The sequence below is a fragment of the Acartia tonsa genome, chromosome 8 (assembly GCF_053477335.1).
Source record: "Acartia tonsa isolate MP-2025a chromosome 8, ASM5347733v1, whole genome shotgun sequence".
NCBI lineage: Eukaryota > Metazoa > Arthropoda > Copepoda > Calanoida > Acartiidae > Acartia > Acartia tonsa.
Genome location: NC_137267.1, coordinates 27,603,708 through 27,619,938, shown reverse-complemented (window position 1 = coordinate 27,619,938; position 16,231 = coordinate 27,603,708). Strand labels below are relative to the sequence as shown.

The window sequence follows — 16,231 nt, the reverse complement described above, 5'->3', positions numbered from 1 at the left end:
TTGTGACGTAACAAAAATCGAAGGATAAGAGGGGAGGTGGGAAAGGAAACCCCTAAAAAAGAGATGGATTTTTTGTTACGTCACAAAGATAAAAAGTTAGACACAATTACTAGGTTCACAATTTTGATAAAATAACTAAAAACAATGTATATAGGGGGGGGGGGGGGGGTGCTTTCTATCCTACCCTACAAACTTAAATTTTTTGTATAGCAGCAATGTATATTCTTTTCATGGTATTTTTTACAAGTCTTTTAATAATAAAAAAGTCAAATGCAGCACTAATAAATAGACAATAGACAAAAAGAAATTTATATATTTAAAACGGGCTTCTTTAAACCTCTTTATAAAAAAGCTATTTGTGGATTTTTTGGTATTAGCTGTTTGAACAGAATTTATTGGTCATATTTCAATGCTATATAATAAATATTTGCCTAGGGGGAATCGTGTTTGGAAGAAGTCGGAAACACGAAGATAAGTAAGAAGTAATATTTTTTATGCAGTAGTTTATATTTTGTGTGGTAAAATTGGCTTTAACACTAATATCTTTTTAAATATTTCATCATAGTTTTTAATGCTTTGTAATATGTGCTTTTGGTTACTTAGCAAAGTTTGCCGGCTTCCTGTGGCCACCAGGATGGTGACGATTTAAAATCCAGTTGTGTGTACTAAACCTGATTTAATGATTATTTTTCGAATCGTATTATAGACAGCTTTCCTTGGATAGTAAAATGAAAAATTGCAAGATTAGTTAATTTTTAATTTTTTTACAATACGATTAAATAATTGCTGTATGACTTAGAACAAATATTTCTGACTTGATCCATTTTACGTCTGTGCTTATGTGAATTACATTTTCCTTGTGAATTACAGTTTTTGCCCCCAGTACATAAATATTAGATGTTTTGTAGTACGAATTGGATATTTTTAGTATCTAAGAAATTGTTAGGTTCTTATGTAAAAGTAAAGCTTGTTATAGTAATGCTCTAATTAAAACTATGATTATGCGGAAGTTATCAAGTTATAAAACTTTGAGATGATTATCACTCCTTTTCTAAAAGGACAAGTCTTTTTTCAGGGATATAGGGATTTGGACTATTAATGTAAAATCTATATTTATTGCCTGTTCTTGACTTGATGGACTATCTTACGAGACAAATCTTACTAACCATAACCATTTCAATTAAAAACAGACAATTTGTATAAAATTCTAAAGTATCTCTATAAGCAGGCTAAAAAATTTAAGCATACCCATATCCTGTATTTGTTTTAAATTATAGATTAGTATTCTGCTTTTATACAAGGGTTATTGATCATTTGTCTTTTAAGAATTAAGTATTATGTCATCCTTGCAGTTTTTATAATTTTTACAACTTTTGTAATTCGTCAATAAACAATAGTGAGTAATAAAAATGATCAAATCTGGGACAAAAATGGACGGATGTTCGAACACCTTATTCTAGAGTGATTGCGCTTCTTGAAAGTAAAGGTCAACTTATTCATATGCATGGTGAAATAAGTTACAAAAGTTATAATGCTCATTATTAATCTAACCTCTTGTGTAAAAATGTATCTCATGATTAAGTGACGTAAATAAGCTATCAGGTTAAAGGATAAATTTGAAAAATTACATAATTTGTATTGCAGAGGTCGAAATGTATCTTTCTATCACTCCTTTTCTACTTTCTCTCTATGGAGGCTAGAGTCTTGCTTTCGGTGTTTTTCTATCATATAATTAACATTCAACTATAGTAAATAGCAGAATTATATAATTTATCGAATATTTAAAAAAAATTGTTAGTTTGAAGTGATTTTGAATATAATTAACCTTTTTTTTTAAATCGAAGCTTTTAAATTTTTTTGTATGTATCACAGATAACTCCTATCGTTATTTAGGCATGTTAGAATTTTCCTATCATTTTTAAACTGTGCATGATGATTCCTGTAACACAAAGGTACGATTTAGAAAGCGTAGCAACTATATAATCGTTATCAGAAAGTCTGCACATCCGTACTCTATGAAAACCATTTTTATACGATATAATTATCCCATTAATCTGCTTTAGATTCCTGGGAAAAGAAGGTACAATGTTATAAGCGAAGCATCTCTACAAACATGTCTTAAGAGTGTAAAGTATCCTGTATTAAGTCAATATTGGAAATAATCGTCCAATTTGTACCGTTAAATTCTGTTAAATAATTTGAACACTAACTAATGAAAGTTTAGAGTGAACTCTCTGGGTGTTCATACATATCGACATCGCTTTTTTTAGTGTTGGAGCTCTATAATTGAGCCTTCTAGATACTTTAATTGTAATTTTCACAAACACATACATACACTTAGAAAAACACACACACACACATGGAAATGGTAAACTTGATTGTATGCACAGCACAACCCACAAATACTTGAAAAAGGTGTTTTTTTAAGGAACAAAACTAAAGTATTACTATATCTAACCCACACACCCTTAACAGAAATTACTCACCGATATTATCTCATTTTTTATCAATAAAAAATATTAAGAAAATTTATTTCAAGGGTAAGTGGGTTTAATGAAGCAATGATTTTGTTCCTTAAAGAAACCAGCCTGTATAATTATATATTGTATTTGACTGATTTCTGTCCAAATTTATGGTATTCTTAGATTTCTGGGTTTTTTTTATATTTCTTCCTTATAATTGTACTTGTTAGATTATAAAAAGATGCTTCTGCAAATATCACAATACCAAGAAGTAAAAATCCCACATAAATCTACCCTATTTTGCATTATTTCATGACATTGCTAAAAAAATTTCCTTCTCAAATAAATTTGGTTTTAAAAGATTTGTATTATCAATAAATTGTAAACATGTTGTTTTGTATTATTGCATGAACACCACTCTATGTATGTCTACAATGAAGTAGCGAGTATTTTAACTCAGTTTTTTAACAGAGAGCTAACGAGAAGGTTCCATTTCAGTGATTTCTAAACTAGTTAATTTAGTTCTGTTTAATTTATTATAATTTAGTCGGTAAAATTTATTTAAATATATTATCATGTTAATTCTCACATATAAGTCATTTTAAGTTATATTTGAACATTTAGTTAATTAGCTTTCATAACCATTATCAATAATCCAGAAAATAAGATTTGTTTGTTTTCGTTACATAAAATAAAACTTTTGCAAAATTAATAATCCAAAATCTCGGTCTTTTATTGTATAAATTAGTATATAAGAAGTTATTTCAATAAATTATGTTTTGCAGACTTTATAAATATGTATATTTCATAGCGGTATATCTCTTTCAAATAACTTATATTTCCTAGGATTTCGTGTTAAAATTGGATTAATTATGTCGACCTAAAACCTGTTAGACCTGAATGGTTACTTGATGTGTTAGATTTTATACATAACTTACATACTATTAATTAACATACCAATATGTTCACAGTCTTTAATTGACGGTATTCAACTTAAGCTTTTTAAATAAGAAATAAGTCCAACCATTTTCTAGATATTGCTGGATAAATGACAATCATACAAATATTTGCTTTAAATACAAACAGATATATTATTGGACACCCATAAAGCTACGTACTATTTGTAAACTCATCAAATTTCTATAGAATTTTCATGTTTAAAAAATTGCAAGAAACCATTACATACTATTATTAAAATTCTCGTGTATTAAGTGTGACTTTACTTCCGCATATGTATTATATTATCAGAAACATTACTGTCTAATCTCCATTTTTACTATCAATATTACTTATATGCAATTAAATCTTTTCTAAGGAATTATGAAACAATACGGAAGCAAAAGTACCGTAGTACGCCTCTTCTCACTTGAGTTGGTTTTATAATATTTTTGTTGTAGTTTAATACAGTATCTGGATTACCATGCTTGGCCTGTGAGTAATATTGTCTCAACATATGAGAAAGTGACTCTTAAACACACCCATGTTGTAACAAGGAACCAGTTTATAAAAGCAAAACTTTTCTACAGCTAGGTAAATGATTTTCTAATTGTTAATTATGGGGACGTTAAAATCGTCTTTTCTGTTACCATTAAGGTATAATGTATGAGAAGCGCGTAGTAACTCTTATAGTTAAAGGAAAACCGATTACCAATTTAAATTTTTTTATGTTATAACTGTCTAATATATGTTGTGCTTCGTTTTTTATGGATGTTGTCATTTTGGTTGACTACAATTCACAATCAGTTAGTTTTTGTCAATCAAATGTTTCACTACTTAAATAATTAGAGACATTCCCTGGATCTAGGAGAAGCATTACTGTAAATGAGAACCATATCGGTTCAGCGGTTAGCGAAATCTTAGGTTACATACACACAAACAGGCAGATAGATGTTATGTTGCTCTTATACAAAGATTAAACATGTTTGCAAGTAGTAAAAACTAAGTCTAAAAGTTTATATTATTTTAACTTAAAGCAGACGATCATATTTGTTTTATGTCTAAATTTATGTCAAATATTTAATATTTCAAAAACATCAGCAACTCAATTTTGGAAAACACAATTCATTAAAAGCTAGTTTTGTCTTTAAAAGAAGGCGTCTTAACTTTTATTTTTATAGCTAGTCGGTGTTTTTAGTAAGTAGTAGATGTAAAATTTTCCATAGAATTCAGATATGCAATCGGTTTTTTTTTTGTAGACCTCTTATTTTTTAAGTAATTAAATTTTTTTTATAAAAAATTAAGTAGGTTTTAAGGTTCTTAAACGCAACAAAAAAAAGAAGAAAATTGCCATTATGAAAAAAAAAATAGTAAGATCTTTAATTTGACACTTTACTTTTTTAATTCTGTTGAGTAATTATTGAAAAAAACTATTTTTTTGAACCCATGAGAATACAAACTTTCAACTTAAATATATCATTACAGTGGCATAAGAAATAGGCGTTATATATACTTTTAGAATGAGAAAAATATTACAAATCCATTCTAAGCAAAACTGAAATAAAAAGTTTACAAAATAGTAAATAAACTATGATAAAAGAAGTTATATGAAAATATTATATTATATTATACAGGCAACCATCTTAAATCTTTAAGAGTAAAATCATTGAGAGTAAAAATGGGAAGGGGGTAAATATGGGGTAAAGTAAGTGTTGCCTGTACAAAATAATATGAATTAGGCCATTTTTTTTTATTTTTAGTTCTTTACTTTTTTCAATTTTGCTTACAATGGATTGGTAATATTTTTCTGATGCTAAAAGTATATATGAACCCATATTTTTTATGCCTATTTTAGGATATATTTATGTTGAACGTTTTGATTAAACCGCGTTTTAAAAAAATCGATTTTTCAATAATTACCTCACAGAATTCAAAAAGTAAGGTGTCAAATTAAAGATTTTACTATTTTTGTTCATAATGGCCATTTTCTTCTTTTTTTGATTGCGTTTTAGTACCTTAAAACCAACTTAATTTTTAAAAAACTTAAATTACTTAAAAAATAAGAGGTCTACAAAAAAACCGATTGCATATCTGAATTCTATAAAAAAGTTTACATCTACTACTTACTAAAAACACCGACTAGCTATAAAAATAAAAGTTAAGACACCTTATTTGAACTATAACTACAAATGGATGAAATGAAAACAAAGATGACAACATCTATAAGTAGCGAAGCTCAAATATTATGAAGGGATATCGGGAAAAAATTGATATAGATCAGTGTCATACAATAAACAACAAACTTTATAAAATAGGGAAATCACGAAATCCTTAAAACCATGAAAACTTAAAAATCTAGGAATCGATCTAGCACCGCAATTAATAGACAAATCTTTAAAAAACTTGACGGAAAAATGTAAGATACGAGCATATTCAATCACTGATAATTTCAGCCGTCAATCCTGAATAGGAATAGAGAAAATTACGAAAAACAAAAAAAATCAGGAAGCGATCTAGCACCCCAAATTATGAACATTTTAATAAAACTTTGTGAAAATATTTAGAATGTAAAATTGAATAATCCCTAAAAATTTCAGCCCTCTTTCTTGAAATGGAGTTGAAATAACGTAAAAATCTAGAAATCGATCTTGCACCTCAAATAACAGACAGATGGACAAAACAATGTACAGGGTGGGGCAAATAAGACCAGACAAATTCTAACTTCTAAACAAATGAACATAAAATCGTCAATTTTAAAGATTTTATTGAATTTTAAAAACTGGCAAGCAAAATAGGTGTATGACTATTAGATTATTCAATAAAATCGCCGCCAGCCTCAATCACCGCCTTCACCCGCCCCCTGAACCGCCTGCAGAACCCTGGTCACCATGTCCTTTTCCAAGCTGGCGAATTTCTCCTTGATGGTGGCAATGAGGGAGGTCTTTAATGTATAGGCACGTCTATTGGTGCATGCTTCAAAGTAGCCTCAGGCCTAAAAGTCTATTGAATTAAGATCGGGCTGCTGGGAGGCCCCATTTCCTTTGGAACGTGAGGAACCGCAGGATCCAAATTTACCCAACTTTAACGCTACCCTTTGACACAGAGGCTCTTATTTAAACCACAGTTCAGCTGGAACGACGTTCTATACCTTTTTGAATATGACATGAAAAATGGCAGCTAGGGTTGTCAGCGCAATTCATAGTTTAAAATGAGTTTTTAAGTTCCATATGGGTCTCTAACGTCGAGAACCTAGAAATTTTCACGATTTCACACAATTTTTGACATCTTAAAATCTGCCACGTTTCACTTTGCCGGAGTACTACAGCAAAGACACTTTAGATAGAGAGCTCTAGTCTTTTCTAGTGTCTTATTTATGTATCTAAAAGTACCCCCAGCAAGTTGCATAACTCTACCTCATCTACAGATGGGCTGAGATCCGATTTAATAGGCCCTAGTCAAGAATCCAGATTATTTCACCGGCGCATTTCGAATCTGCCTTGTTGAACATAAGCGCGGCCAGCTCGGAGTACGAGCCCATCTTATAACCCTAATTTTTATAGTGGGGTCAAACGTCCTGATTGGTCAAGTAGTTTTGGCGCTATGGCCGTTTAAATTTTGTCCGGTCTTATTTGCCCCACCCTGTATATATTAGATGGGAATCTGTACTAAAAATTTTAGCTGTCTCTCTTGAATAGGAGCTGAGAAAATCACGTTTCCCCCATAGCGTTACGGACGGACTGACGGACAGACAAAGTGAATTATAGAGTAGCTTCGCTACTAAAAAAAAACTTCCCCTTCGTACAAAAATGTGGACACGTTCTAACTAATAATAAAGTCGGGTTGTTTCTTATTGCTCTTATTGCTATATTGATTTAAAAACAAGAAAATGTACAAAGATGTAATCTTCCTTTCTAGGTAAATTTTCATTTGGTGTATTAATTTCACCACACCAAAACATTTACAGAAAAGATAAACAAATCTCTAATTTCTCGGTGAACAAGTTTATCGTTGATAGGCAAATCATAAGTGCGTGAACATGCCTTTATTTAACGATGACGGACGAACAGACTTAACATAAATATAGAATAGATACGTTTTTAACAAGGATGTCAACATCCATAAACAAACTATGGATTATGGAAAGAAAACGAAGTAGGGGGTTTTGTGTATTTTCACAGTAGCTTTTCTCATATTTTTAGTCCCTTTGGGGGGCCTTAACCCTGCGGGGCAATCATTAACATTTACCTAACCTAAAATAACCTATCAAAAGCCACTGTGAAAATACGACGAAACCCACTACTTCGTTTTCTTTCCATGATTCCAAACTATTCAAGTAATTGATCTTTATTTTCAACAAAATGATAATAGCTGGAATCACATAAAAATTGTACTTATTATATTGTGGTGTACCTATTTATCATGAAAGTTTGTACCTATGTGCCTCATGGGTAAACCTATCTCAATTGATATACCTATTACCCAGCTTTTACTTAGTAAACAGCTGAAAACAATACAGTTCCAGTAATATAAAAGAGATATTGGAATCATAGTTCTGCACTTTTTATAAATAGTTTTAACCTTTCTACATATGTCTTAATTGTTCAATTTAAATTTAAAGAATTTTTTTCAGATGATGCGAATTTTTCAATGTTGCAAGCATTCTGATCCACCTACAAGGTCTAAATTTACTAACACAGTGAGTATTGTTCTATGCTTCTCAATTTCTTTCCCGTCTAGAAAAAGTTTTGGTATAAAGTCTTTATTTTAGTAGCATACCTACTCTATTTGATTCTCTATCTAATTTTGAAGGGGGGGGGGGGGGGGGGGTTAATCCTCTACTTAGACGTACAGATTTCGCTAACCTTTTTATTTCTATACTTAGCTTCTTATAAACGCTGTTTTTAATCTCTTAATGGTTTAAGGTATTTATCCAAGTATTATCCAGATCAAGTTATGGTTTTGATTTTATAAAAGATATGCAATAAAAGGACGAAAACAACCATAAGTAGCTAAGCTAATTATCATAATTCCATAAGCATCCAATTTAGTTAGAGTAAACACTCATTGGTCAAGGGGAACTTCAGGTCACCTGAAGTTTTCTTTAAAAAAATATATTTGACTTTACGCTGTGCTCGATATATTTTTTACAAGAGTCTAAATATAAGGTTTGAAATTTTTAGAACGATTCCAACACGGCTAAGTCTACGATCAGAGATCTCTTTTAAAAACATATGAAAATAACATAATGCTTTTATTAACATAAAGAATTCGCTAACAATTGTCTTAAAATTTCTCTTGTCACTTTTTGTCCTCATATCTGACAGTCTATGTGTATTGTGTATGTGCAGTGCAGCCTTCTAATTTAGCAAGAACAAATAAATTTGTGAGTATCAAAGAATAATGTTGCGTAATCTAGTTTGTATAATTATATAGTCATAAATTAGTTAATTTTTATATAGAAATACATTATAGATTTGTGAAGCAGTCTTAATAGATTTTATTGGATTTAGATAAAGAATTATCCACTAAAATATATTTTCTAGTTTGGATTGCAAAGATTCTAAAAATTTTGCAAAATATCAGTGTAGGGAGTAAAAAGGTACACTTAATTGCTGGTGTTGATATTTAATACTGTGCCCCCTACTATAAAGGGTTTAAAGGGTGTGTTAAGACCAAATAAACTCCCTCATTCTCCTGCCCTTACCCATAATTAACATACTGACTAAAAGAGTTATAGAAAAGCTGTGTTGATTAAAAGTAGATAACGTTTCTCATATGGAAGAACGTACTCTGTCATACTTTTGCAAAGGATTGGATAAATATTCTTACAAACAGAATCAATTATTGACAATAATCAAAAATTAAGAAAAAAGGAAATATCAATAATTTAGTATTTTTAATTCTTTTCTGAATTTTCCTATTAGGGGTTAAGTTGTTTATTAAAATCATATTAGAGATAATGAAAAAGTAGAATTATATACATTATCAGGTTTACTTATTTATTATTGAGGTTTGTAAACATATTGAGGAGACATATCTGCTCTATATATTTAGAGTAGGGTCATAAAATTAAAGAGTCAGTGATAACTGAAAGATCTCTCTTTATCTTACTAGTTTGTGTGTTTTTCTTCTGTTACTTTGATGTTCCTACTTTTATATTTCAGAGCTTTGCTACCTATAAATGTTGTCATCTTTGTTCACTTGTTTTTTCAAAAGCATTTTTTAAAATTTGTGTTGATTTAGCAAACCTTTGGACATACATTTTTGATGTAATTTATCACCTAGTATAATACGTTAGTCAATGCATTCTTACTGAAACAAGGATTAGAGCATGCATTTAAAGGCAGTGAATCTACCCAAAAAAACAACTTTTATAAAGTATCATGAATAACTAAGTGGTAGGAGAGACAATTAAGTTACATGGTTCTTACCTCTTTGAATACAAAGCCCGAGGTCCTAGGTTACACCCGCTAGTTTTTTTTTTAAAAGCAGCAGATAAAGTCGACATTATAACCAAATCCTATCAAATGATTTAAATTGCTAATTGATTGATTGAGTAAAGAATCTTCACACAAATAATTTTAGTAGTCTAACCTAAATATCAAATCACTAAATAACTCCTGTTCAAGTTTTAGTTTCTATGATTCACATTTTTAATTATTTACATTAGTAGTAGCGAAGCTATATGTATTATAACTTAATAAAAAAGTCTTGTTGTTTAGGAATATTAATACGTAGACTACACTAAATTGAGTTCTAGGAGTGTACTTTAATATACTTTGTGCCTATTTGTTTTTTTTTTGTATCAATTTGTATTATGTAGAAACTTTATAAATGACAAACAAAGCAGTAACGCTAACCATGATTCTTTAAATTTTGCTTCTTAAGACTCTTTGTTAAAATCTAACTATGTTTATATTAAGTATAATATTTATTTTACTTTTTTAGTGGATTGGAGGAGTAGAGGAGGTACAGATACCACATCTCATTTATGTTTGGACCAGAGCGATATTTTTCACATTTACTCTTATAGAGGCATCTATTGTTGTTATATTGAGTTTAGTTGTGCAGCTGCTTATTAACCACTCACGGTTGGACCCTCAGATGTCAAAACTTTATTTTAGTGTTTGGCCAAAATGACTTTGCAATTGTATCTGTAAGTACGTCTAATAACACCCTTTGCTATTTTTAAAATCCTAGAAATTTTTTTTTGCAAGAAAATTGCATAAATTCGCAACCTTTTTTAGAACCACTACATAACTCGAGTTTTAAAACTTTTTATATAAAATCCTTTTTACAAAAAATATCAATAATTACTTAAAATTAAACCTGAAAGAAAAAAAATCTCATTACACGTGTTAATTTGCATGTTTTAGGTCTTTTTTTGAGGAAAGTATAACTTCCACATTTTTGACAATAATTATATTTTTTTAACATTTCAAAGTAAAATATAATAAAACTTAAACGATTTTTCTTGAATTATCAGTTGAAAATTTCATCAAACATGCAATTTAAGTGATGAAAATTTAATAAAATCATTTTTTGAATGTTTAGAATTACCAATTTTCTACATTTAAAACAAAATGTTAACAAAATTTAAAAACATTTTAACATATAACTTCAAAAATCAATAACATTTTATAAAAAGATGTTTCAAAAAATAAATCATTAAAAGGTATTAAAATGCATTTCAAATTACTTAAAATTAAAACGAGAACATCTTTATACACTGTATTCTGTGTAGTAGAGTTTAAATGACATGATTAGTGAATGAAATATTTCCTAAACTCATTAAGCCTTTTTGTGACTATATTAAAAATAATTTATTTTGTTTTATAATGTTTTTTTATTCAAATATTTGACAAAATTTTCCCTACGTCAATAAAATAAAGTCAGTTTTTTACTGTTTCCAGGTTTTTCTTTATAATTATAACAATTAAATATAATATAAATCTTCATTATCTTTTATTTGAATTATCATACACATTAAAATGTAAAGTATAAGCTAGAATAGCACTTTTTTTAACGAATATTTTAATGACATTATATCAAAATAATTCCTCTTAAATATCACACAACATATGATTGGGAAGTATAGCCATTTCTTGGAGGTATAATATTTACAAAAATACCATTAATTCTGTTTTTATCAGAAGTTAAAAAAATTGAACAATTCTAAAACAATGGTTGGCTGTCTAGATATTGAGTACACTAAGACTACGGCTCTGTTCTATTGAAATAACGTTGCAAAAAGAGGGGTTCTGAAAGTAATCTACCTAATCATTTTTAAAGAACCAACAAGTACTGTCAGTATCTTTTTTCTTGTAATCTAGCAGACAATCAAATCATAACACAATTTTCATGATAAAATATTCAGGTTTCTACTTCACATTTTAAAAAATATACTGATCAATAAAATGTTCAAAATTTTACTTTGTACTAATTAAAAAAATATGTTGTAATTCTTATTTTAAAGTTACATTTTTATCCCTGACAAAATCATAGACGACTTTTAAAGGCATCTTATCTAAACTTTTTGAAGAAAAACTTAAAAACGTTAATTAAGTATTAAAACTATTTTCTTCTATTTTTCTGAAGTTATTATCGCATTCTATGGGTTTTTTATTATCATTTACTTATATCGAAAGTGCCAAACATTGTACCCTAACTTATTCATTTAATAAAAAACCAAGCGTGCACTGTCTGTCTGTACGTTTGTTTGGCTTAACTAAATTAGAATTATATTTTTCTTTGCTGTTATAAAAGAAAGATGCCTAACCTTTGGTATAGATACTAGGGTGGGTCGATTTTGGACATTTTTTTGGAGATCTGCAAATGATTTTTATGAGTATAATATACCTCTGGATGATGTAAAATTTATCCTAAGTCTTAAAACCGCTGACGACCAGACATTCAATTGTATAGCTATTTGTGAATGGGTGTCAAAATCACAGAATTTTGAATCAGAACTATGGCTTCATGGTGCTCCCAGGAAAGGTATTGAGGAGTAGAATCAGAAACTTTTGACCGTTTCAAAAAATCTCTTTCCTAGCCTGAGAAAATCTCACAAAACCTCTTCAAATTGGACAATTCTCAACCTTTAGTCATTTTTAAGGCTAGGAATGAGATATTTTGAAACGGACAGTAGTTCCTGATTCTATTCCTCTGGGAGCACCATGAAGCCATAGTTCTGATTCAATAAATTTCTTACTCTCATTTACAAATAGCTATACAATTGTATTTCTGGTCGTAGGTAAAAGGTTAGTAAATATGACTTTGACTGACTTATAGTCGGAAATTCATTATTAAACTGGGAAAATGCACAAAAATATTTAGCCCTCTAGCACTAATAGGAACTGAGAGGACTTGAATGTCGCTTTTGCATATTTTTTATTAATGAAATACATTTTTAAGTGGTATTATTCTAAAACTGAATTTTTAAAAATTCTTTTTCAGTCAGAAATTTTATTTAAGTTAGTTTTATCTGTTGCACATCCCCTCTTTGTCTAATTCCGATATGAACCCGCCCTAATAGATACCATCAATACGGCTAGATTTAGAAGCATTATATGATATTTGCATTGAGACTGCTTATCAACCCTTTGATTGCACAATATCTGAAAATTTTACTTGTGCATCAAAACTGATTCTGCTTGCTGAAACTCAAGAACTTAATATAATTCATGCTCTACATCTTTTTATCCTTTCCTTAGATTTTATATAATATAAGAAAAAATACAATTACGAAAGTGTAATCTAAAATTGACCAATTATTTTTCAATTGTAGAAGCTTTTCAAGCTATTTGCGCATTTTTTGGGTCAACTTTTGACGTAAACAGTCTTTTTTCATGCTTAAACTATTTTCTCATGCAATTGCAAAGCTTATATACAGTCCTAGAGTCTGAGTAATTTTTATACAATTATACATGTTCTTTGTATTCAATTCGTGAAATAATTAGTAGTATGGTATGTATATCATAGCAGCATCCTAAGTAGTTTTTATAGTTTTTTCACGTTTTTTAATAGGTATAATTTTATATTATACTAGCGGCTTCGCCCCTAGCCTCTAGGGGCTTTGCCCCAAGAGGATTAATCAAACCAATTTTTCGTATTTTAGATTTAAAAGACAGACATAGTTCTACTTTGTATTATAGATAAAGCCGAAAAACACAACAGAAATTTCGTTAGGCCCTAATGCAAAACATCGAACATATCCTTGTTTTTCTGCGATTTTCTCTTTTTTTCAGTGCATGCAATGTAATTTACCTTATCTGGGAATCATTATCTTATGCAACTTATGGGGTGTCGCATCCGTTCAGCATTTTTAAATATCCATAATCCTTATTATGTTTTATTTTTGTAAAAAGCCAAAATAGCGAATAAGTAAATGGCGAGAAAAAGGGTCGAATTTTGCACTAGTAATGATTTTAAATTTGATAATGTTATTCAATGTGCGAAAGTGAAATCACACCACAGCGTAACTTCAAAGACGAGCAAAAGTATTCTTAACATGGACAGTAATGCCCTTGAGTAGTGGAGCATTAAGAAAACCTTTTAAAGGAATATTAACATGACACAGAGGTTCATAGACGTAGAAAAATAGATTTATCTTGCAATTTTACGCCTATTTCGTCGGATGGCTGTTTTGATTTTTGTTAACAAAATTCACCAATTTTTACATAACTTATGATGAAGTATTGACGCACAGACATACCATAATTGTATTTTTTCTGCTGTTCATAGTCCATTGTCTAATTTACGCTTTTATCTTATTTCTATATTTATTTTCGAAATTCTCACCTCTGTATTTTCGACATTATTATCACGTTTTCAACAATTTCAATATAAAGGCTAGGTATCTTATGTCAATTTTTAAAAATGTTTATAAAATTTTTACGTCTCCTGTTTCAATAAAAATATTTTATATTCTTGCTAGATGATTTAGCGTAAAATTAAATACCTTGGCTTTTTATTGAAAGGTTGAAAAAGAGTACATCATGAACCATATCAAAGTCATATTGAAACTATAATTGGAATATTTAATTGTAACTTTTACAGTAATTATCATGGGATGTAATTTAAAAAAAACCTTTACTGCTTTATAACTGCTTTTGAATTGCTTGTAACTTTCTGCAGCTGTTACTTGGCTGGTAACTTTCTACAGCTGTTACATTGCCTGTAACCTATATAGCTGTTATTTTGGTTGTTACTTTTTGCAGCTGTTAAATTGCTTGAAACTTTTTACAGCCGTTACATTGCTTGTAACTTTTTATAGCTGCTTCAGTGTTTATATCTTTTTACAGCAGTACCTGGCTTGTAGCATTTTTTGGCAAAAAAGAAAATAGAATATTTGTAAACAACAATATAATGTTCAGTCTTTCGTGTCAACATATCTGAGATTTGATGAAGAGGGAGAACCAGAGAAAATAGCTAAATATTTTATTTATCTCACTAATAATGGAAGGTTGGTAATTATCTTATTAGCACAGCTACTTTACATGTCAAAAAGGAGTGGGCCTAGACTTTATAAAACATTTTCCCTCGTTTTTAACCTTTTTTCCTCAACAAATTTGGAGATTGTTGAGATCTTACTTGAAATATTTTTTTTACAGGATCATTATAGTAAGGAACAAATCATAAGATGAATAGTATTAAATTACGATAATTAGTTTAAAAAATTAAGCTTTTTCATTTGTTTACTACAATAGAGTTTTACTATTTACAGAGAAGTTAATACCTATTCATTTTAAAGCCAGCATTTCAGAGAAAGTCTGACATTTCAGAAAATATATTAGCTTTAGTACTAAGATTTTGCTGCACCTTAAACTGGTTTGTAACCGACAACCAAACATGTATTTTTAATCTTTGGTGCGGAGTTTAAGGGGATTCTTTACAATTTACGTAGGGAATTTAAAAAAAAACAGATTTAACTAGATTAAAGAAGTAAATTACCACTGAATAAATAATTATTATTACGCAACAAACAAGTACTTAAACTATATAAAAGCTACCCTAGAAATTTTAATGAGTTGCGTATATCTATTGGTAAAATCATGTCTCCTACTTTTACATATTATGTCACGTCATATGACATTTTTGTCAGCGCTTTGTGGTCCAGACTCGAACCAGCAACGTCGTAGATATCCGGCGTACATGCCAACATTTCAGCTAATAAAAGTAAAACAAATTCAAAGTCCACACTGTTGTAATCTTTGATGGCTGACAGATTCTATTTTCTTGAAAATACCTTCTGTAAATAGATTTTTCTATTCGTGTGTAAATAAATGTACATTTTTTAGAACCGAAGCAACTCTATAATTATGTCTGCATACTTTTTATTTAGTTAACAAAATTATAAAGACTTGACCATACGAATTTGCAATAATTTGATTATACTTATTTTATTTTTAGATGGGTAGCAATTCTAACATTCACAATAGAAGCTTGTCTCTGCAGTATCAGATATTATAAAGAGAAAAAGGAAATTTATAAAGGTATATTCAACTTGTTATCATATTATGAGAAAAGTAGAATTAATTTTTGTTCGTCTGATTTTACCCCCTCCTGAACCTTCCCTCATCTTTGTAAAAATGGCATAAAAACACGAAGCAATGAATAGGACACTTGTAATGACAACTTTAATTACGTATTCTTTGTGATATTCAAAATATTATATTTTAATACATAAAATTGATAGTTTCTTTCTTTACTTAAGAGTATTATAAAGATACATTACTTGATCTTTTAACATTTTAAATATTAATATAACTTTTTTTTGAGTTTTAAAAACTATCTAATATATTATAATATATTTCAAATTAATTGTCTTTATA

At 29.3% G+C, this 16,231-nt stretch overlaps 1 protein-coding gene across 1 annotated transcript; it reads left to right on the top strand.

The window, feature by feature from the left end:
• Positions 1–3,852: 3,852 nt before the first annotated feature.
• LOC145326423 (uncharacterized) lies at positions 3,853–15,992 on the top strand. Its single transcript, XM_080169770.1, has 5 exons — positions 3,853–3,992; positions 8,029–8,094; positions 10,347–10,433; positions 14,774–14,862; positions 15,810–15,992. Exons 2-5 carry the CDS (start codon positions 8,029–8,031, stop codon positions 15,964–15,966), a joined length of 399 nt encoding a protein of 132 aa, XP_080025896.1. The 5' UTR covers positions 3,853–3,992; the 3' UTR covers positions 15,967–15,992.
• The last annotated feature ends 239 nt before the right edge of the window (positions 15,993–16,231 follow it).

Bases quoted from the DNA above. Each gene is read 5' to 3' on its own strand.
- LOC145326423 (XM_080169770.1), top strand. From the start codon at position 8,029: ATGATGCGAATTTTTCAATGTTGCAAGCATTCTGATCCACCTACAAGG. The intron at 8,095-10,346 runs GTGAGTATTGTT...TTACTTTTTTAG, and splicing joins GGTCTAAATTTACTAACACA to TGGATTGGAGGAGTAGAGGA. The intron at 14,863-15,809 runs GTTGGTAATTAT...TTTTATTTTTAG, and splicing joins TATCTCACTAATAATGGAAG to ATGGGTAGCAATTCTAACAT.